The sequence below is a fragment of the Cyprinodon tularosa genome, unplaced genomic scaffold (genome assembly GCF_016077235.1).
Source record: "Cyprinodon tularosa strain WSP-4 unplaced genomic scaffold, ASM1607723v1 ctg355, whole genome shotgun sequence".
In the NCBI taxonomy this organism is placed as follows: Eukaryota; Metazoa; Chordata; class Actinopteri; order Cyprinodontiformes; family Cyprinodontidae; genus Cyprinodon; species Cyprinodon tularosa.
Genome location: NW_024039069.1, coordinates 1,268,856 through 1,293,101, shown reverse-complemented (window position 1 = coordinate 1,293,101; position 24,246 = coordinate 1,268,856). Strand labels below are relative to the sequence as shown.

The window sequence follows — 24,246 nt, the reverse complement described above, 5'->3', positions numbered from 1 at the left end:
TTAAGCAGAAATCCCAAGACCCTTTTTCTTCCCTGCTACTTTCCCCAGCTTATCTGGGGATGCCCAGAGTCAAGAAAGTTAATCTTACCGGTGAGTTATGGGTCTCCCCCAAGCAATTATCCCACCAGATGCCAAAACCAGTTTAGTTGGTTGATTTTAATCTGTAGAAGTAATGATTTTAATCTTGGCTCCCACCAGTAGAACAAACATCTCACATTATCAATAAAGGCCGAAAATACATAAGATCCTGCTGTGACAGGCATTGATATGACCCAGCGCCCAGGGCACCAGTCCATCTGTGGGTGACAAAGGCACAGAGGCAAACAGTTATCTGTGGAGTTGGCTGAAAATGGGTTTCTGCTGCCAATTGTGATTGACGGCTGGAGGAGAATTAGAAAACATGGGATAACAATGTTGCTGGCTGAGACACACAAAATAGTATCTGAGCTGATGTTCACAATTAACACACTATTTAAATCGTTATCGTCTAACTGTGTTTTTTTAGGGATCATTGGCCGCCTTTAATCATCTCTACACTGCAAAAAATCTAAATCTAGATAAGTCATTTTTTTCTAAAAATAAGTGCATTTGTTCTTGAATTGAGGAGGTAAAAGAGACATTTTGCCAATGGAACAAGGCAATTTACACTTAAAATAAGAAAACACAATTGCATTGTCTTATTTCAAGTGCATATTATCTAATTATCTTATTTTAAGAGTAAAATTACTCATTCCATTGGCAAACTGTCTCATTTACCCACTCAAATTCAGAGTGAATACACTTAATATAAGAAAATTTTACTTATTTCTAGATCGTTTTTGCAGTGTAGATAAATACAGATAAATCTCTATTTTAGTGTTTAAACTTAAATTCAGTTTTTGTAACCAAAATAATAAGTTTTAACCCATTATTGACTGAAATATTTGTGTTTTTGGAATGGTTTTATTTAAGCTGTATGCAGCTTATTAGAATTAGTTTGCAAGTTCCCTAAATTACATACTATTGGTTAGAACCCCAACCGCCAGATGGTGGCAATGTACTAATAAAGATATTTTATGTATAGAATACATCTACACATAAAACACATACATGCACAGATAATGGTGGTGTGTCACTGCCACCTTCTGGTCTGAGGCAAATTCATAACAAGAGTCCAAAAGTGGGTTAATGTATTTTGACCTTTAGGACAACTGCTGGTATGCAAACAAGAGGCAACATATGGCGTCAGTGTGTTTTTCCTTTAATGGTAAATGAGCCATTCTACAGCTGAAGAAAGCTCAGCAGCTTTAGTCAATATCAGCAGCTTATGACGTTAGATGATTGTTTTATCAATAACTAAATCCAAATCTTTTACTTTTGACTTTTTACTAAGACACTGCCACTTTATTCCAACAGTCGATCTCCCACCTCATTAGGCTTTTATTTTTAAGGAGAAGCAAAAGACACTTAAAGTAGAAGTAGACGGTGGTAATTTCCCTTCTCTATAATGTGTTTGATGTTGGTGTGAAAATGTGAGCAGTGCCAGTGCCTGCTGTGGTCCACTTTTACCAAAGTAATTATTTTAACTTTAGTTTATCAGTTTCATGTTAACTGGAGGTTTTAACGAAGCCCAGAATGTTAATAAAAGTTGAAGTACAAAAGTATTTGTTGGTAGCTACTTCAATTGATGTAGCCTTTAGTGAGACGCTGTCCATCCAAATATCCCAAAAACAACTTCATATTGATTACTTTCTGCAAACTCAAATAACCTTTTTTTTTTTACTTTGCGCCTAGAAAAGTATGTAGCATTAAAATAAAGCTCTCAACATTTGTTTCCATCAAAGGTGTATTTGACATTGCAGTTGGCATGTTTGCATGAAATCGCAGAGCATGAAATCCAACAAACACCATGCTCAAGACATATGAAGTGCAAGCCAAGCATTTACAGCTAATTATTTGTTTAGAGAAACAATTGCATATTAAGTGAATAAAAAATATTTTATTGTGAGGCTTACTTGAACAACATGAGCCTAGATCTTTTGTTTTGGGGTTTGTTTTGGTTGTTTTTTTTTGTTGCTTATTTTGTTTTTCTGTAAGACACGTAATGGGAAAATATATAAATTTATATTTTTTTTATTCAAAATGCCAATTAGATTTAAATAAAATTTTGATAGATTACAGCATAATGTAATAGAACTTAACATTGTGTTTTAGGTGCCAAAAAAACTGCTGATGTCGTTGCCTTTCAAAATAAAACTGAAACCTTTTCTCCTTTTCTTAAGGAACTAATTTCTCTGTGTGCCATAAGCGGTCTCACTCCAAGCACTTCTTTTCATAAGCCGACATCCCTTTTCCTACATGTATCTTCTTGTGCCATATCAGGGTTGAATATGCAACCAAAATACAAGGGGAAAAAATAAGTCTAAAAAATGAAAAATGGACCTACAAGCATATCATGAATTTTTCAACCACTTTACATGATTCATGAGCCTTTCCTCTGGCATGAGTCCTCTGTGTATCATAGCTGCATCATCAGGAGCCTCATTTTATTATATTAGTCATTGATTTCATTGTATTTGGTGGAGCTGCAAAAGGTATCATGTAAAAATATTAGGATTATATTGCATCATATTAAAAGAGAAAAAGAAAGATAAGTTGATAATGAAGGATACGTTTATCAAACTTTGATTTCTAAGCTGGATTTTAACGAAACATGGTTGATATTTCAAAGCTTATCGATTTTGAAGTTGAATTTTTTTTGGTTGGATTTTTCACTTGTATTTTAATGTATGTATTGTAAAATCTGATACCCAGAGAGAAAAAGGAAAAAAATACAGTGAAACCTGAACTGATGTGAATTAATAAATTACTATTATTATTGATTTGTTAAACTTATTTGCAAAAGTTGGAATGGCCTTAATTTTGCTTTAACCTGCTTCTATTGTGTCTGGCACAAAGTGCACCTCGTTTTAATTTGCTAAATTTCAGATGCTAATTATGGTGCTTATATAAGCTGAGAGTGCACATCAAAGCAAGATGAAAAAGTTCAGCGAATTCTTTTTATTTTTTCATTAATCTGAGAAACTATATTTTGCATGAATATGAATAAAAATGGCAGATATTTTGGCTTGTACAAAAAAAACCGTGAAGCAATTTGAAGATGAAAAAAAAAAAAGAATGTACCGTTTCTGCTGTATCTGTATATATCTGAATATTTATAAAAAAGAAAATATGTCATACTACTAATTCTATTAACGATTAAAGGTTTTCTGGACAAAAATCTCTTTACCTGTTTTTGAACATTGTCAAGATTGTTGGAGTTGGATCTTCTGCTTTCTGTTACTCGACTCAAGGATCTGTGTAATCATTAAAGAAAAAGTATTAAAAATCGCAAATAAACATATTCTGTCATTTTTTGTTTTTGTTTCTTGAAACAACAAAAAATATACTAACCTTATTTTCATATAAATGTTTATAACTTTTCAATTAGAATTAAAAGAGATAGTTTAGAGCTTTTTTAAATGTTACCGAATTATAATCACTAGCCCATAATGAATGTTGTGAAGCAGACCAAGTGTTAAGGGATTGATCGTCAGAAGGTTTGCTTGTCTTAAAATAGATGCAAACATGTTTGTACGCACAGATCAGATCTTTACAGAAGCTGCAAAGCGATTTGCATTTCCAATTTAGCACGCATTTGCAAACTATTTTTTTTGCATGCTTGCCTTCATCCATATGCAGATCATATTTTATTGACCAAACCATGCAAATTGATGTGTGAAGGATATGCAAATGTAAACATTTTCCATGCGCAAAAAAATATTTCAAATCTGAAACTCAACATTTGTTCTTGCAGTGTTCTTTTAGTACTACTGGAAATCAGTTGCAAATTTACGCACAAAAATATCCGTAGTTGTTGCCTCAAAGAAGGAATTGGGTTCAAAGCCTGACGATTGAGAGAGGTAACAACAATACTAGAAAAATAATAATGAATAAAAAAATGTCTACGCAGGTTGGCCCAATGCACCTGTTTGCAATAAAAAAAAAAGCTAAACAGAAAACGTGCCTTGAGATGACATGTGTTGTGAATTTGGCGCTATATAAATAAACTGAATTGAATTGAATTGAAAACATGAAATTAGATAATGTGGCATGTTTATAAAGCATAACTCCTCATGAAGCTTGTTTGTGTTTCTTTGTTTTTAAATGTTGTTCAAAGGACTTTGAGAGGACTTATGTGAGGTGTACTACCAATATATCAATATTTCGCACCAATTTTTATCCCCCTCTTCATGGCTTAGAACCTCATCCTTCTTTTGCAGCCACTCTCAAACGCAGTCTGCTTATTTTAACGGGTGGAACCAAATTGGTTTGGATTTACCATTAGTTGACCAACCTTTAGATCACATGCAACAGACCAACTTATTGCACATAAATTTAATCACCTATTATTTGGAGATCAGGCCTAAAGTGTATAACGGTGAAATGTAAGGAAAATTATGGCTGATTTTTTTTATTTTTTTCCCAATAGATGATAAATAAAAAGAGAAGTGGGGTATTAATTTATGCCCCCTGAATCTGATCCCTGTTAGATTCTTCACAGTTAATAGCTTTCTGAATCCACTGATTACTAAAGAGTCTGTGTGAATCTGTGTGACATATATTCCTAGTATAACCAAAGGATACCTTTGAAGGCTTTAGAAGGTTCAGAGTAGTAATAGAAAAACGGTAATGAAGACAATGGAAGAGAGCAGATGTATCAGGAAACTTTTGTAGAACTAAAAAATATAGTTAACTAATATTAAAGAAAAAAAAATCAAGTTTTGAACATGTCATGGAGAAATTTTTAAATCATCACCTGAGTAATAGCAAAAGTATAACCCAACTGTAAGCCTGCCAAAACATGCAATCCACTGAAAATTAGAGGCTGATTGTTAATGACACTGCAGAGATCTACTGCCAAGCTGAGAGTCTGAACTATTTATGGTCCAGCCGTAGAAATAGTATTTATCGCTCAAGCCATGTAAGGGACACAGCAAAAATGGAAGGTTCTCTGGTTAGATGAAATATCATCACCATGCAAAAATGAGTGTAGGTGGAAAACTAACAATGCACATCACCCTGAATATTGCAGAACATAAAAGATCTTGCTTTGGGCTTTCTAATCTTTGAAAGGGATACCAACTGGCCTTGTTAGGAAGATAAAATAACCTAAACAAGCATCATTTTAAGATCAATTTCAGCAACAGCTACAAAGCTGGATCCATCCAGGCAGCAGGATTTGTGATTTCAAATCAGATTAGTACTTTTTTTTTCTCACACCGGTCATGCTTTTACTTCAACTCATTTTGCATTCCATTTCCCCCTTTAAGCCTAGCAACATGGCAGGATGTGACACATCAAGAGAGGGCAGAGCTCCATTTGATTTTTTTCTTTCCAAGCGTATCTGAAAACTTCAGTTCATTCAGATTGCTTAAAAGCTTAGTGGGGGCAGCTGATGAGTAGGCAAAACCAATGGTTTACAGTCAGAATGTTGGGACTCTATGATCAATAGGACAGATGAGTACTTCAGCTCACTTAGAGTCCAGCACCAAACGAACCGGTCTCCTGCAGAAAATCAATACTAATCATTTAGGTGAAGGCTCTTCTTATACATCTCAGGACCCTTTTAATAGTCCGTGCACACGACGAATAAATGAAACTAATGTTTTTCAGAGCAAGAATCACGACGCTCAACTGATTGTGGTCCCCATAATTAGATGTGCAGTATTCCTCTGAAAGGGGAGCTGAAGCTAAAGTGAGAAAAAAACCCAGATGTATATGGTTGGCAGCCTCTCTCAGCGAGGGAGAGCAAGAAAAATACAGATTTAGCCAACTTAAATTAGAATCACTTCAAACATCCTTTAGTATGTTTGTGTAAAAATGATCCCTGACCAACGATATAATATAGGTATAAGACCATAGAGCATTACTTCAGTGGAGCTGCGTTACCATAGAGATGTCAGTAGGCGTCTCTGTTGGACTGAAGTAGTTTCCAGCTTCTAGATTGCAACCTGGGTACCATCCCTTTTTCTGGCTTCTGTAGCTCAATAAATAAATAAATATATGTTTAAATCCATATTTACATGCATTACCCATTGGAATGCATTTAAAGCACTTGCTTCATTTAATTTGGTTGATTATGGTTTACAGAAAAGAAAGCTGAAACCTATTTTCTGAAATTACCGCTGTAAAATACCATTTGCAGTTATAGGAAAGATGTAAGGTCTTTTGAAATGAAGTTGGCTGCAAAGACATTATTTAGGTGTACTAAGGAAAAGTTGAGTTGAAAGTGTAGAAATTGTGCAAATACAGAAGTCCCCTTGGTTTTGATATTAGTGAGTAGAGTGCAGACAGAGTCAGTGCTTTCAGAGCCATCACACACAGGTGTATCCAAGAAATGAGCTACAACTGTCATTTTCCCTTAGTGTAACCACTCCTGAAAAGAGGCAATAATTAAGAGGTGGGCTAAGGAGAGGTAAAGGTGAAATTTAACACTTCATTCAGTACCCAGAATCTGATAATATTCTAATTTCCTGAGATACACCTCTGAGGACTCACCGGCCGCTTCATCAGGTATACCTTGCTAGTCCCAGGTTGGATCCCTTGGGCTTTCAGAGCCTCCCTAATCCTTTGTGTTAGATTCCATAAGGTACTGGAAACATTCCTCAGATTCTGAGATGCCATCAGTAGCCTTAAGATGCTGGGTACACTGTGCTAATAAAGGTAAGGTCTGCACATCGTCAACCCACCACCAGCCTGAACCATTAATACAAGGCAAGAAGGATCCATGCTTTTATGTTGACTGCAGCAAGGCTATCATCTGAATGTTGCAAATTCAGTGTTTTTCCCCAATCTTCTATTGTTTGATAATTGTAGCCAGGTTCCTGCTCTTAGCTGACAGGAGGGGAACCCGGTGTGGTCTTCTGCTGCTGTAGCCAATATGCCTCTAGGTTCAATGTTTTGTGTTTTCAGACGCTCTTCTGCATTGAAACTCCAAAAAAGTTAAAAGAAACCACTGGACTTCGTTTTCCAAGTTTGAAGATGTTTTTGCTTCCCATCCAGGAAACTTTCTCAATTCAAAGCGTCTGGATTATCGTTGAGTTCCAGGCTTATAGAGCAGCCCAACAAAGCCTTGTTATAGCTTAGAAAACATGCAAATTGAACCAAAAATGTGCAATTTTTCCCACTGTCATACTCACCACTAGGAAGTGAAAATGGGGATGAGCACGTAGGGCAGCCTTACATAATCATATCACCAGAATGATTGAAAGGAGGACTACTTATTTTGAAGATCCACCCAGAAAAGATCGTCCTCCACTATACCTTTAAGTTAGTTTGGCTTGCCAGAAACACGTGAAGGAATTTATTTATTTTTTTTTCACTGGATAACCATATTTGCTATGCATTTATCTTTTTAGAAGAAGCCATGCATAATTTTCAGTCCATTTTGAAAACACTGAGTTAATGCTAGCCAATTGCATTAGAAAACTTAGGGCCATTTGTAGGTCTAAAGAAAGTGAGCACTTCAGGGGTAATGTAAGAAACTACTTTCCTCAGGATTTAGATCTGTAAAGGGTTCAAAGAAACCATTCTGTCATCCTTATGACAAAAGTACTTCCGTGTCTTCACTGGGCTTTATTACCAGAACTTACCAATAGCAGCAAGTGGTGAGAATATAAAAAAAAAGTATATTTCTTTGCAAAAGGGAGTCTGATAAAAACTGGACCAGTTTAAAACAGTAAATCGCTTTTAATTTAGTTCTCTCGTCGGCATGTGAGCTTATTTTTCAGATGACAAATGAAGTGCATCGGTAGTACAAGTCTGACAGGATTTGATACATGCTCTATTCAGACAATATTAAAATAAACTACAACATTTCAGCTCTTTGACCTGATAGAATAAAAAGACAGATCCAACGCTAGATAAAACGGTGGTAGCAATACACAGGATTGCCCAAGCAGTAAAAGTACACGTTCCTTTAAGAAACAGGGAGAGAACGCGAAATAAATTCTGGGTTTACAAAGCCCCAATTCAAGTAATATTTACCCTTTTTCATCTGTTTGAGTTCTGATTTAACAAATTCAGGTTTAGCATGAAAAAGTTGACCAAAAAGTCCAGGTAAAATGTGTGAAAAGAACAAAAAAAATAAATCTGGGGCTGATCTGAAGAGAAGCTGCTTTTGTCTTCTGGATATAGGAAGGATGGCCATCATGATGGGAGGAAACAGCTGTTCACAAGAGGAGCCGCTCAGCTTCAGGAGAGAATGCAGACAGCAGTTATGGTTTCATTAGTTTTTTTCCAAACGATCAGAACAAAAGAAAAAGACATCTTTTGGCAGGGTAGAAAACAAAAATACAAAGAACTTAAAAACACTTCAAAACTACTAGTGTAGAAATGCTAATAGTCGTTTGCATCAGCACTCCTGTAAAATCCAGCAGTCTCCTCCCCCCATTAACAGTGACGATGTTCCCCTGGAGTGTTTATACCATGACTGCTCAGACACTGGTGGTGGGAGGTTTAGGACGTATGTGTTGGAAGGGGAGCGGCTGTCCTTAGAACAAACAGATTGATGAGTCTGCTACTTAAATTCAGCAGAAGTGACCCGATGTTGAAAGTTTGACCAAACATGAACTGGAAACATTTAGGAGACAGAATAATGCAGAAATGAGTGATGAGTCAGACAACATCTGAGTAGCAGATCAAATTGACTCCAACTCTTATTTCCTGCCGATTTTCTCTCCTAGATGTAAAGGGAGGTTTCTCTGTTTTTGTAAATTTATCTCTTTTTTTTTCCAATCAGTTCCTGTTGCAGAACAATCAAAAACCAGTAGAGACTGAATCCAGATGGTTAATTTATTTCCGGTGGGTTCACTGACGAGGAGCAGAGTAGCGCCCCTCCACAGCTCCTGCCCCCCGTCCAGAACCAAAGCTGGGTTTCTGTGACATGCCGCCGCGAACAGGGGGGCCCCTGGGTCCCCCGCCACCTCCTATTCGCTCTCTCGGACCACCGGGGCCACCTGGACCACGGGGCCTTACATCTCGCCTGTCACCCTCTCTGGCCGACCGGGTTTTCTTCTCCTCCACATTCAGACGGATGTCTCCTCTGAACTTGATGGGCTGAAAGAGACAACAGATTATAATCCAAAAATATTCAGTAGCCTGAAGTCAACAAAAACAAATAAGTTGTTCTTACCCGGTTGCTGAGGATCTTCTGTACAGGTTCAGAATCATCAAAGACCACAAAGCCAAAGTTTGGGAGCTTTCCTCCGCTGTTGATCCGCAACTCCAGGACATTTCCATATTCTGCAAAAAGACAGACCACATTTTACCTCCTTAACCCACAAATCTATTTTATTGTTAATATGCTTCAGTTTTTGGGGCCAGAATTTAAACACTATTTACAGTCATTTCTGCAGAATGAACCACCCCAGTGTCTCAAAGACATGGAAAAGTTAAGACCCTTAAACCTACTGAATACCCACTGTTACGGTTAGACTTCACTCCAACTTACGTTCAAAGAACTCTTTCAGTTCCGTCTTGTCCACATCATGAGGAACGTTACCCACAAACAGCTGGTGGGCATCTGGGTACCGAACCATCCTGCGACCCTCCAACTCACCCGGCTCACCTTCTCGAACTAAAAAAAAAAGAGTGATATTTATTACTTCAGAAGAGGAAAGTTGAATATAATCCATAAGTTCTTTTTTTGGAGGCTCAGCTTGCCTGTACCTGGCCTTGGCCCTCTGTTGGTGGACGGAGGACCCCCAGGCCTCTGTTCTCTCGGCCTCTGGTCTCTCTGTGGTCTCTGTGCCGTCTGTGTCTCAGACTTAACCTCCACTCTTGGCTGCAGTAAAACAGATTTTATATCAGAAATAAACAAAGGAAAAGCGATTTTCTATCTTTTTTCAACTGTATAGGCCTTTTATTCAAAAAAAATCTTTACCAGGATTTAATCATTTAAGAAAATTGATTTTATTTATACATAAAAACAACAAAACAAAAGTCTTAAAGGTCTGAATCAATTATTTGAAGCTAGACAGAAAGCTGAACAGCAGGCAGCTAAATGCTATTCTGCTTGCTCTTCACATTCCACTACATTTGAAGACTGCCGACTCAAAAAAATAAAAAATATTTAGACCATGTAATAACTTAAGAAATGTACAAACAAAAAAATTATATTTTCCAAAATTGTATTGTTTCTAAACAATGTATGCATAAAACTGACTGTCAACTACATGGGTATTCTGATTTAAAGAAATTAAGGAAAATAAAGAGTCTGATAGAAAAGTAAAATGCTGTTTCTATAATATCAATCAGACAGAGTAAGGAGGACCTTAAGCATACCTGAGCTGCAGGAGGAGCCTTTGCAATATGTTGGGAGAAGCCTGAGACTGGGACAGCACCACTTGGAGGGAGGTTCTTACTGGTAACTGATGCCCAAGAGAACGGCTGTCATGGGGAAAAATAAAATTAAATAACAAATTAAAAATAAATGTTTTGTTTTGTTTTCAGTTCAGAGACCATTTCTTATGGTCTTACCATAACACACCCAGTGTTGTTTTCGTTAAAGGTAAGGATGACGAAATAATTTCGTTAACCCTCCTTTTAGTCATGACGATAACAAAAATTGCTAAACATGGATCTTTAATAACTAAAACATAGGTTTGAGTTTTCGTCAATGAGACAAGACTAAATAAAAATTAGCGGGTCGTCAGTCAGACATTTAAACTGCATATCATCATGCTGTAATCTGCTTCATCCGTGCTGCTGCGTGTTGTATGATCCTGACGCAGCATTGCACATGCTGCAGGAGCACATATGGATCATGGCAGGAATGGCAGGGTCTGAGAAAATAACCCAGAATGGCCCAGTACAGTGCGCTGAACTCTGATCTGATCTTCCATCTGTGCTTGTGCAGAAATGCATTTTTCTGAGTCTGCGCTTCACGCTCCACACTGCTGGTTCGCTCTCAGCAGTATGGCTCTTCCAGCTCTCGATATTAAACTATATGGGGCTGATCATCCTCTGCCAAGCATAAATAATCCCTTTACTATCAATATTTTATTTCTTCCAGCTTACAAGAGGTGATACTAAACATTCTTTAATTTCTACCAAAAGGAATACCTGAATTATATTCAAATAAAATGTTTCATTGCATTCTGTTTATTTTTTAATAAAGATCCAGAGAAGGTACATAGATCTTTGAATATTTCTCTCTCGTTCACATCTATATAAATATGATGTAAATGTTTCCTTGTTTTGTAGCTAAAACATTTTCTATGTTTCCTTTAAATTTTACTTTTTAGTAGCATATTCATTCAATTTAGGTCTAGATTGCTATGGCATTACAAGGCAATTATGTAGGTTCTGTCTTTATTTCTTTATATCATAACCCTGTGAATTTCAATCTACTTTGACCCCCGAGCAGCGAGGCAAATTCTCAGAAATAAAGCTAAAATTTCCTAAGTAGAAAGAATAATACTTTAGTTCTTTGCTTTTTTTGGAGTAATAAAGATTTTATTGATCTGTGTTTAATGCATAATTCATAGTAGATCAGGAGGTGTTTGCTTTATGATGGAAACATTGCATTTCTAAAACCATTCCTTTATTTTGCATTATATTAGCTTGTCTGCCTGCTATAGTAACCAATATGATGTGCTAAACTAGATATTTTCACAGCTTTAGTGAGACACTTTTTTTTATAAAGTAGAGCATTAATTCATAAAAAAGTTTATTGGAATTCTTTAAATCAAGGTTTTCTACCCAGCAGCAAAGATTAACTGCATGGCAGTATTCTATACCCAGCAATTGTAGCATCTAGGCTACAGCTGTCAGTCTGGTAAAAAATATGGTTATTCAAAATTGTAAAGGTTAACTTTTTCACAACATAAAACTGACTTAAAATAAACTAAAATCTTTTTAAGTTTCAGTCGACTAAAACCCATAACATATATTAACTAAAATGCGACAAAGTCTAATAATTGTTTTTATCCTGAAAGCTAAGACTAAGACGGTTGTCAAAAACAACACTGGTGACACCTACCCGGTTTTCCTCTGGAGCAGATGGAGCCGTGTCAGCTGGCGCTGTGGCGGGTTCTGTGGAGGGGGGAGCGACTGTAGAGGGACTTTTCTCCGTCTGATCTTCGATTGTGAGGCTTTCTGTTTGCGTCTCCAGCATGGCCTCTGCTTTCAGCTCCACCTCAGCTGCCTCCACCTCCTTCTCCACCTCATGCTCTGGTTCTGGGCTTACTGCAGGTTCTTCCTCTACATCACCAGGAGCCGCTGGTCCTGAACTGAAAAGAAAATCGAGAATATTTAGATATTGGGATACAGAAATTACACATTTAAAACCAGCATTTTGTTTAGCTTAATATTTATAAAATCAGCAACAGGGACATGTTTTCTTATCAAACATATTACAACAAGTTGCAAACAAAGCAAACTATAACCTCAGCTGAGCGACCATCAAAAAACCAGGTGTACACTTCAGAGCTTGACTATAACACTAAAAACAGGGAACATCATACCAAGCTGTTGGGTCATAGAAGGGGGCAGACTCCTCAGGGGCCACATCAGGGGAAGGGACCCTCTCCAGCTCCTCTACCTCATCTTCCGACTCTGGAAAAATGATGAAGATGTAATATTTACCAACTACTACAATTCACCTGAGACATAAAGAGGCACGTATTTGGAAAAAAAGACACGGCTGAGCGAACGTGGCAACTATTGTCTGTCAATTTTACAGACAGAATTGCATTTCACTCATTACACCCCCGCCATGCTTCTGTGTTTACATCTGTGAGGAAGAATAAAAAGAAGAATCCTTCTTTGCGCATGCGCCCTGAGCGATTTTCTCACGACCGTACAATTCCTGTTCGGGAGGTGATTGTGAGAGGCTGATCGCCCCTCGTAACCCCCTGTACACGAAACGACTCACGATCAGGCTGAAAGTCGGCCCGATGGAAAGATTCTTGCATGCCCGGAAAATCGCCCCCAAAATTGCACAGTGTACGCCCGGCCTAATATGACGTTTAAGAATATGGTTAAAAAGGCCAGAGCTTTTCAGTCCTCGAGGACTGTCCAACATGACACCAGAGCTGTTTTGGTACCAGGATTTGACACCAATCTCCACTGCCCAGTACTAGGAAAATTACTAATCATTTTTTGATTTTACAATAGTTGACTGACCAGGAAGCAGACCTAATCTAAAGCTAAAGGGGTTCTGGAATCTATTGTCACCAGAACACCTGAGCAGTGAAACAGGTGGATTGCCTCAATGCAACGTTGCACTCAAAGAAATTCATGAAAATGAGCCTCAATTATTTAGCCACATCTTCATTTTAGTAACCTGTCAAGCAGGTTTAGATTCTTATCAATAGATATAAAATTTTAACATGCATTACGCATTTGGCAACAGTATATGAAGCAGCAACATACTGGCTAATATTAGCCAAAAAACTGATGTTACAGCATTTAAATTCTCCAATATTTTGATGTTGATTAAAACTCTGCTTCCTTTTAAGTTTTCTGTAACTCATTGGTTAAATTTACATGGATCAGTTGTTCCAATACCCTTTGTTGTTGAGTACAGTATAAAATAAGTTAGAAAAGCTGTTATGATTAATGCTAATATGGTTTCAGGTCAATATCTGTATTGTGTAGGAAATTAAAAAGACTGGAGCAGCCATAAGAAAAATCATTTTACCTTCTGGAGGTTCAGAGTCAGAGTCACCAAACACCTCATCTTGGTAGCGGAAAACATCATTGTGGACATAGAATTTATTTGCAACTGTACCCTAAAACATAAAAAATATATATATATATAAAATAACTGAAATCTTAAAGATTTTTTATACGCCACACAATGTGGAATGTGTAAACACCAACCTCAGGAGCAAGAACAAAGGTCTGCATGAACTTCCTCATGGGTTGCATGTTGTTTGAGAGTTCGCCCATCACCTGGACAACCACGCCTTCATTCAGGGTGGCGTGGGCATCCACATGTCGGATCTTGGTGTGACAATCCCGGAAACTCAGAGCCATCACCCTCTTATGGATCTCCTGAAAAAGAGAAGAGTCCAATAAAAAAAATGCCTCTTTAGTAGCAAAGACATTTACAGTATTTTTTCTAAACGACAAAGAGAAGAAAGGATCAGAACTTGGATCTCTAACAGACCAGAGCAGTGAAAGAATATAGGATAGCAGAAAATGAGGTAGCTTGGATCTAGTATGATGTCTACTGCTTACAGCTTGTCCGTAAACAGCCTCTAGTGGTTTCCCGTTGCTGTCCAAGCCGCCATGCACATATGAGGAGTTCTTTCCATAAAACCTGAAAAGAGACGCATTTTAACAACTCATTCAATTTTAAATAAGTCAGAGGAATTCATGTCTGATCAAAAAGCAACAACTGATCTCTTTACCTGTGCAGGTAGTCAGGGGCCTGATTCAGGAGTGTGTAATACTGTCGGACAAACTCTCGCCCGACCAGCTGGGCACTTGGCTTCTCCATCACCATTTCTTTGGTCGACTGGAAATCTCTGCTGGGCAAAAGAGGGTGATCTCAATTAAAGTGGCAGATTATTTTAAAATAAATCAAAAGAAAAGGAGTTTGTCAAATCAGTGAATTTGCACCTTAATCAGGCTCCATGAGACTGTTCATATAAATCTGTAAAAATCTTTAAAAATGTTTTGCTTTGTGATAAATCGTAATTTTTCAGCAGTGTGCTATAATATCAGCCCTAAAGCTCAAAATAGTGATTAAAAAAAACATTTTTACCCAAAACAATGAGGGGAAATGGACTGCACTGCCACTATGCCAGATGGCGCTGTGCAGCCCTTTTACTGTGTGGCTGTAGTTCAGGCAGTCACAGTGGAAGATGTGGACAAACTCAAACCCCAAATAACATGGATACTAAAATTATTAAATGATCAACATCTGCTGATGAACACACACAGCACTTGCTTTTTATCTATACATTTAATTTTGATAGCTGGGAAAAACCACAATAAGGTGATATCATTGCATTGTGACCAAAGTATCACAACACGCATCGTATCACAACACCCATGCCAATACTCAAAGCTAGGTTGCATTCACATCAATATTCAAACTGTAATGCAGCTTATGACTCGTTTTGGATCTTGTTCCAACAGAGCTCCTCCATTCCCAGAAGTCATTTCCAGAGTTAAATAGATCGACTAAAACTAAACCCATTTCACATAATCATGCAGCACCTGACCCACTACTGTCCTGATTTAAGAGTTCCCTTTTGGGCTAGTGGCAAAAGCTGGGATCCCTCCATTAAAAGATCAACTGTACAGTTACTTATCTTGCTGGAAGTATGGCATAAACAACAATTTCCGTCAAAAAAAAAAAAAAAAATTTAGACTGATGATGCAGTGCCTTTCTGGGGGGGTCTTACTCCTCAGGTGGAAAAACATCCAAAGAAAACCATATTCCACAATAAACTGTTACCCCGTAGTGCAAAAGGCTAGATCTCATCGTACATATGCCTGTAGTTGACTTTGAAATACTTAAAGCATGATATACAACTTTTAGATTGTACTGTGTTTCTATCACTCTTGTTTAAAATCGATTATAGTTATAAATTGTGAAATTGATGTTGTTAAAAGTAACACATATAGAAGAGACTTTCAACATCTCCTGCTATGAGACAGGTGCAAGGCGACATCGATCACATCTGCTATCTGAGCATTATGCTGTACCACACATTAACCAGATTCCGAAAGTTTCATATTTTACTGGATCCAATAATCCAACAATAATAGAGCCAATCTAATAAACCGCAGCTGGAGTTTCTTGTCCATGGATAAAATGAAAAACACTTTTTGAAGATGAGAGCTCAACTTTGACTAAATGTTTCATTGGATTCTGCTGCTTTCGTTGGTCTCTGTACGCCTCACCACAGTGACAACAGAAAAGGCCAAATCTGTACAAAAAGCTTTACTGGGAACGTTACTTTTTGACCACCGTCTTTTTCTAACATCAGAATGCCAAATACTGTAAGAGTTGCACCAGACAAGCTTTAATATGACATTTAAAGAGCAAATGTTTCCATTTGAAAAGGCATCAGTTTGAGTTTGCTCACCTTTTAAGAACCGATGCATCGCCCTATAATACCAGCAGCCAAAGGCAGTCTGATAACAGTCTGGACGGTTGACAGCGAAAATTGAGACATGCTTCAACAGAACAACATTCTTTTGAGTTGCCAACAGCAACTACAGCTCAGGCTGACATTCAGTGCAAGTTAATACCTAGCCGGATAATTGGTGGGAAAAAAAAAAAAAACCTGCTAATTCTTTTCAGCATTATTAGCTGTTGATAAATGAGTAGCCTAATATATGTTAAGTGTCACACAGGCTGAGTCGAACTATATAAACATGATAATCAATTAGGAACACTGTCCTTAATGGAAAAAAACAATGATTCATAAGATTAAATAAATGAGCGATGAATTCTATAAGGGAGAGGCTCAACAGCTTCCAAAGGTGGAACGCTTAAAATAATTAAAAAGGAAAACATTTGGATTTCTGATCACAAGCACAACGCAAAGGATTGACCACAACTGAATAGGTACAGCTTCAGATAAGGGCTGCAACCAACGATTATTTTGCAAATCGATTAATCTTGTCTATTATTTTTGTCCAGGCTAAATGCTACATTTGTTGACGATTATTTCAATAATCGATTAATTACAATCGTTTCAGCCCTACAGCAGACTAAATATCAACACTGATAAATGTGGGTTAATATTCTAGTCAAACAGCAAGAAAATATTTATAGAATTCTCAATTTCTTTCAGATTTATTGTAATATCTCTGGTGGCCCAGATCAATGTCATACACAGTTTAGAAGTAAACCAGATGTACAATATAACCACAGACTTTAGGTCATACAGAGAGGACGATTATTCTCATGTTGTATAAAGCATCACGGAATAATCAAAGTTTACAAAGCCCATAAACATCTATGAAAGGCATAGAATAAGCCTCTTTAACTAGTTTTAATAAATTCTTTAAAAAGTTGTATTCTGAGGCATTTTTATGTTGTATTTTATAGATTCTGAGTAATGAATTCCAGCCTTGGAATATTAGTAACATGATATATCTCTTACTATAACAGCAAAGAACTACTTTGCAGTGAGTGCTGGGTAATTATTCAAGTAGCATGCCTTAAGGCTCTCTGTCTGTTATTTATTAGATTAGGTGTAAATGGATGAGATGCCAGTTTTCTGGAAACTAAAAGCAGTTTCAAAGCTAAAACAGCAGCCTCAATCAGAATTAACAATTCAATAAATTATTCTTCAGATTTTCTCCAGTTCCTAGAAAAATCTTTGTCAAAGAACACTACTGCCACCTACTGGTTTGTGACTTCACAGTGAGGTATCGGTTGTTGAGCAAGTCCCAGTACAGTATCTGGCATGTGTCTCAATGCGCTACTAACCAAGTAATTTTTAAAACATCCTTCTTCAAGATGTTGGCTACATATTACACTTTTTTTCTCTGGCCAGAAGCTTGATGGAAAATACTCCCTCTTGGCACTCCGACGAACCCATGGTGAAATAAAAAAAATGTTTCTCCCCACTTTTACCCGATGTATTACAACTTCCAACTGCCATGCATGTTGGCATCGTCAGTTTAACAATAGCTCTTGCGGATTTCAATAGCGATGTCCTCTCAAAACCTTAAATAATCGTCATTGGTTGCAGATGTGTCTAGTAGCTCCCATTGATTTTGCTTGTAAAACAGGAAGAATGGCATTTGGCTTACCACACCATGACGTCACTGCTGGAAGATGTCAGCAGTCAGGTGTTACTATATTTTGGCAAAAATGGCCGTTCCGAGACTCAGTAATCACAACAAAAGTTAGTATTTTTATTTTTAGTGATAAGCACTATATCAATTAAATCACCGCGAACATGTAGCCAGGTATGTAGGTATAGATAATGGTCCATTGATCATTCCTTGCTGACCAGACTTTTCCTACAAGGATACCATTTTGAATTAGACTCACTATTCTTTGTCTTCATTTTATATGGCCCTTAACCAGGACCATAAAAGCTCAGCGAGATTGCAGGGAAAGTCATCAGGACAACAAAAAGTGGTGAAAATATGAGATTTCCCACAGATCGCTATTTAATATCAAATGTACCGCATGGTGTATACTCGGCATAAAGTCAAATCACTGTATGTTATTTACACTACACCAGCTAATCCTAGATCTCTGCAGCATGACGGGAGCCCCATACTTCTGGTAAGTCTGGACTTCTGCAGCAATTTAACACAAATCGAGGGTAAAGACATTTTATAAGGTGAAGGCACATTTCTTTCTTAGTTTGCAGGGTTCCTACAACATAAAGCATGTTAAATTCAAGACTTCTTTTGTCCCTTGAAATAAAACTTTAAGACCAACTTTACAAGAAACACAAAAAAAAAACTGCGTCAAATTTAACCTGATGCTTATTTTAACATAAACCATTACTTTCTGGCCAAGCAGAAATGTTTACCATATTAAAAAAAATTCCATATAGCAAGAAAGCTAAAAAACACACTAATAAGAGATATGTATTTAACAACTAATGAATAGAATTCACAAACTTTGTTTTGATCCCTACTCAAAGTCCATAATAGCTCTGCTTTCATTGTAGGAGTACCACCAAACATTATCCAGAGATTTGGTGCTACTGGTTCCTTTTTCGACGATGGAAATGTCTGTAGAGGCCTTGCAGAGACAAGGGTGGAACAGAAATGAGAAATAGCTGCTGCTTCTCTGTAACTCGATTTTGGCGCTTTGTTTTTCCACTCTTCACATGTCTGACTCCAGAGCTTTGATTTCCATCCTGCCAAGCTCAAATGCCTTCTTGCTGAAAATACTCCATTCCTCATATACATTACCTGGTAATGTTTATAGCCATACAGAAAACTCTTGGCTGGTTAGCAGATTTTAATTGAATTTAAACTTCCCCACGTTGTCCGGATAAAAAGTTATTGGAGCATTGCCCCGAGGTCTGTTTGCAACATTGTTTATATTGGTTTGGTTGTCAGGATGGAACTAATAATGGTTACAGCTAAGCCGTTCGTTAAATGTCAAAAAATTATTGTGAATTATTTTAGTTTTTGATATGAATTACAAAGATAAAATCCTATTTATGACTTTGTGACAATTTTAAGACCTATGAAAGAATGCTTCAAGGAATTTTAATAGATTAATCCCTTTTAAGACTTTTAAGGATCTGCAGGAACCACGGTTTGGTCCAAATAGATCAATGTTTCAGTAAGGCATAAGGGATCTTTACCATGTTTCAGCGGTTTTCCAAATGCACAACTTGCCTTTTTTTCCTTCTTATGGGCGGATGGTGGAGCTAATCATTAACTGAAACATTAGTAGCAACAAGGGTTCAGTTAGGGACCCTGATTATCGGCGCTCAAATCAAGTATGGACTGCAATCATCGACTATGATGCCTTTTTTATATCAGAAAACTCGTCAGTTTATATTGCTAGAAACACATTCAGCCATTAACTCACAAGGAATCGTTTTTATGTTCACCATCTAGAGCAAACACTTATGCTGATCGGTCAGTAACAGAACAGTCTCCTCACAGTGGATCTGCAACAAAGCCTAAAGCAACCTGCTGGTCGCGGGGCCCCTTCCTTTCCTTCCTTCAAAACCATAAAAAGCACGATCAGACTTAAGCGTATGGACATGCAACATGTCACTAATAATTCCATGATGTTTATCTGTGCTTGTGTTGTTTTTTCAATATGGACTTAAACACGTTTTCCCCTGAATGCTCATCGCTGCACGTATAGCACGCAGACAAAGGCCGCGCCATGCCGGCAGTGATGGAGCCGATCGCACCGGCCTAAACACATGGAGCCCACGCGGACAGCAGGGACAGCCGTCCACGCTTCCAGATTTAACTTTAGCTCAGAGGACTCCGCTGACCAGGGGGACTTAACGGCGACAGCTGTAGCCGCCTGCGGCCCCCCAAAAGCAGGGACAGGAGGATCCCCGGCAGCACGTGTCTCTCAGCCTCCCCAGCCATGCTCTCTGCTCATGGCGACCAAAGCTAATCCGTTAGCTGGGTGCGAGCAAGCGGCGAAAAAGACCCCAACAAACTTAAAATCTTAAATCTAACCTTGGACACGGACAAGAATACAGGAGGGGTGGGAGTCACGACTGAAAGGCTAAATAGGAGCTAGTTAAGGGCGGTGGCTACTTCCTGGAAAGCCAAACCGAAACTAGTGGCATTTTAATGTCATTATTTTCTGAATAAATCACCCAATCTACATTTCAGTATTTTTAGTTATATTCTTTTAAACGTATGACACTGCCAATACAGAGTATTTTAAAAAGACAGTCTAATTACTGCATGAATACATAGCAACAACCATCTGAAAACCAGGGTTTAGACAGAGCCCTGTAGATAAAACACGTTAAATAATCACAATGAGAGAACAAATGTGAGCTTTTTGGCATTAGACATACACATATTCTACATGGAAACAACTTACCGACTGGTCAATTGTGTTAAAACGATTACTGTTCAATCGGTGGAGTTATTGAATTGCCGTAACGGCTGGCAGACACCTAACGGCTTCTCAACGTGCCAGAGTACCCGAATACCGGTCTCTCCTCCGCACTAAAGGCAAGATTCCGCCTCTTGAAACGTTTCTAGCCAATGGAATTCAGAGCTGAGGCTTGACAACCAATCGCTTAAGAGGAGCGGAGAAGTGACGTTACACAGAGCCAATCCAGAGCCATCTCCGCAGCTCTCAGCCAATAAAGACGGGAGGCTGAAGGTGCGATGGTTTTAAGAAATAGCATACACTGAAATTGTTGCGTGGTGGTGTACTGCGGGTTTTTATCGCTTGGGGGCGACAGAAGTACTACATAAACGCACGCCGCATCTTTGTACAAACACTACGAATAGCACTGAGTGTTAACTCCTAAAGTTAATTTATTAATTTATTTATTTAATCCTAAAGTCTTATAAATTTGATTGGGGTTTTTTTTATAAATTGATCAAAATAAATATAAAAGATATAAAGAAATCCATCCTTTGTTAAAGCAGGGATGCATCCAAATGTTTAATGATCTAGAACTGAAGGACTGGCCTTGGCACCTCCAAAACCTTCAGATCAAAGGTTATTTATTTCTGTAATGGCCCAGTCAAAGTCAGGAAATAAATCCCCAAGAGGATCTGTGGGAATTGAGGGGTTGTTTTTCTGTTCCTGCTGTGGCAGAGAGGAGGCACCGCATGATTATGGAAGAGCTCCAGAGGTTGTTTCACATTCCTAACGCTGGAGTCTGGATTAGCGGGTGCGGATGGTAACTGGGTGCTCCAGCTCTCCCTCTGCTGTCTCTCAGGGGACCAAAATGAAATAAAGCACACAAAGTAAAGAATGCTGGAGCAGAGTCTCACAGAACCTTAACCTTATAAGGCAGTATACAGAGTTTATGAACATGAGATCCCTACAGCCAAAAAACACATCCTGTTTTTTTTTTTTTTAAGTAGCCTATTTCATATCGTTGACATACATCTTGTTAGTCTGTATTTTTAATATTGATGACCAATATTACAATTTAATTATATATATTTCTTATTTGATCTATTTTGCTTGAATAACAGAAGCTGCTATAGAGAGCAGAGGATTAAAGAAAGACCAGAGGACAAGTCTTTTGGGAAGGAATTATTTGAACAGTCAAGTCTTGCACCAATCATCAGTGGGATTTAGAGCAGTAGGTTCATCCAGAATCAGAATCAAGTTTATTACCAAGTAGGTTTGCACTTACAAGGAATTTGACATGGTGTTGTTGGTGCAGACAAACTGGATATATATACAGAATTTATAGCCATCTGTGGATATATCTATGGATATACTATTTTTGAAAAAATGATTGTTCTGATGAATAAGTTGCCCCTATGACTTTTTTATCAGTGGACTTTTGAAAAGAATGTGATTTTATTTAAACTTATGAGAATAAAGGATCTTAATTCAAATGCATGCGTGCATTTCTAGATTTTTACTTCTTAAAAAAAAGGATGTGAGATATTACAATCTTGGCCAATATCTAATGGCGATATTGTAATTTATAACTATATACAATATAAAACTTACAATATAATATGCAACATAGTGTCAATTGGACCATTTTAACACTTAAACAGATAGGTGTTGAAGCAGATATAGCTAAGATTGATTTATAAGATAAAAAGAATGATAAAAAATGCTACACAAGTCTCAGTTTCAACAAAAATGAAATATTTATTAACAAAACATTAACGATGGATAGTAGATGGGGGTATAGCAGCAGTGCATGTGCTTCACTTGATCTCAATTCATGGCCCCTGAATGCATTAATGAATCGACCAACACATGTACATCAGCCAAAACCATCCATCCATCCATTTTCCGTCACGCTTCTCCCAAGCGGGTTCGCGAGGGGTGCTGGAGCCAACTGTCTACAGGCAAGAGGCGGGGTACAACCTGGACTGGCCGCCAGTCCATCGCAGGGCAACACATAGCAAACAACCATTCACACACACACTCGCATCTAAGGAGATTTTAGAGAATCCAATGAACCTAACAGTCATGTTTTTGGACTGTGAGAGGAAGCCGGAGTACCCGAAGAGAACCCACATATGCTCAGGGAGAACATGCAAACTCCATGCAGACAGACTCAGCCAAAACCAATAAAAGACAAAAAAAAAAGCTAATGTTGGCTAAAAATCTAAATTAACCTAACTATCCTGGAAACTTTACCCAAGTCTTATACCTATGTTGCCTTGTTGGTTCCTTATTTTTCTTGATGCTGTTTATTCATTGACATCCTCTGACATTCCCATGACCCCACATAGAATATAACTTTATTTATGTAGAAATCAGTTTTTCACACAGATGACTCTATTAATTAAAGTTGCGTGCTAAAAGTTTAAATCCTCTTCCTGCGCTGGTCTGCTCTCATTCTGTACTATTTGTTCTGATTCAGGTCTGCTAATGCAAATTTTAACCAAAGGTTAATATTTAACCTGTTCAACAGAAAAGTGACAACCTCCACATGGCTTCTTTGTCCTTTTGCTTCCTCAAGTCAGCATCAACATTCAAAAACTTGATTTTCACCCTCATTTTACTTCTTTTTTTGGGGGGTTTAATTTTTTTGGCTTATATCTGAGAGAGGTCATGGTGGGAAGAAGACATTTTTCAGCTCCTTCACAGAGCTACCAGGATCTGGCAACCCTTGAGCTCAATTTCACATTACTTCTGTTCCTGTTGGTGCAGAATCATTTCACGTCAACTTGTATATTTATATATTTCAGATTCGTCAAAATGTATAAAAGGTTCAGTTAAATTATAACTTTATTTTGATATACTATTATAAAAAAAAAAAAAGTATAAATAAATAAGTTGACACTATGGCCTTTTAATCAGGGGACTTTTGAAAAGAATGGGGTTTTATATAAGTTATGAGAGTAGAGGGTCTGAATTCAAATGCATGCATGCATTTCTAGATTTTTACTTCTAAAAAATTAGGGATGTGAGATATTGTAATCATGGCCAATATCTAATGCCAATATTGTACAATTCAAGCAGATCACCTATACCAGCATTTTTTCCCCGAACAAATACTTACAGCCACTATATAGTTTCCTCGCTCCTGTCCCGTGCAGTCGTTGCAAACATTAGTTCAGCTTTCAGCATCTGAAACCTCAGAAGGAATAAACACCACCCAACACTTTTACTCTGCATCTCTCCTGAATCAGTTGGGTGGACATGATCTGCTGGAACTGCAGGCATAACCCTCACTTGCTTTTCCCAGAAGCAATGCCTTGTTTATCGGTGAGTTATATTGGTGGAACGGCTGATGTCTGATACAAAGCTAAAATCGGCCATTACATGTATAAAATACTGGGAATCCCTACCAAAAGCCTTGAGATAGGGTGTCATTTTGCTTCAAATCTACAAATAGCTATGAACTTGCTGTGGTCAGGCTGTATATTTCCAGTCAAATAGGTTTATATTTGTTTTTGTAATATAAAAATATTTGAAGAAATATGCATAATTTTCTGCAATGCAAATCTGCTAAGCTACAAAACATAATATGATATAATATTAATAATTTTGACGGTTACACTTTATGTAACTACTAAATGTTTAAAAGTATTATTAACAAAGACTACAGGAGTCTATAACCTACAGAC

General features: G+C 37.7%; 1 protein-coding gene across 3 annotated transcripts; it reads right to left on the bottom strand.

Annotated features, from left to right (window-relative positions):
• Positions 1-8,750: 8,750 nt before the first annotated feature.
• Positions 8,751-20,716, bottom strand: g3bp1 (GTPase activating protein (SH3 domain) binding protein 1). 3 transcript variants are annotated; one of them, XM_038295407.1, is made up of 12 exons: positions 20,558-20,716; positions 14,442-14,558; positions 14,269-14,350; positions 13,909-14,082; positions 13,727-13,817; positions 12,549-12,639; positions 12,065-12,314; positions 10,366-10,470; positions 9,745-9,865; positions 9,533-9,658; positions 9,215-9,324; positions 8,751-9,138 (listed from the first exon to the last, which is right to left on the bottom strand). In XM_038295407.1, exons 2-12 carry the CDS (start codon positions 14,534-14,536, stop codon positions 8,890-8,892), a joined length of 1,494 nt encoding a protein of 497 aa, XP_038151335.1. In that variant the 5' UTR covers positions 14,537-14,558; positions 20,558-20,716; the 3' UTR covers positions 8,751-8,889. The 3 variants fall into 3 exon arrangements, with proteins under 3 accessions (XP_038151335.1, XP_038151338.1, XP_038151337.1); XM_038295410.1 differs by having other exon boundaries at positions 9,751-9,865; XM_038295409.1 differs by having other exon boundaries at positions 14,442-14,561; positions 20,558-20,708.
• Between the last annotated feature and the right edge of the window lie 3,530 nt (positions 20,717-24,246).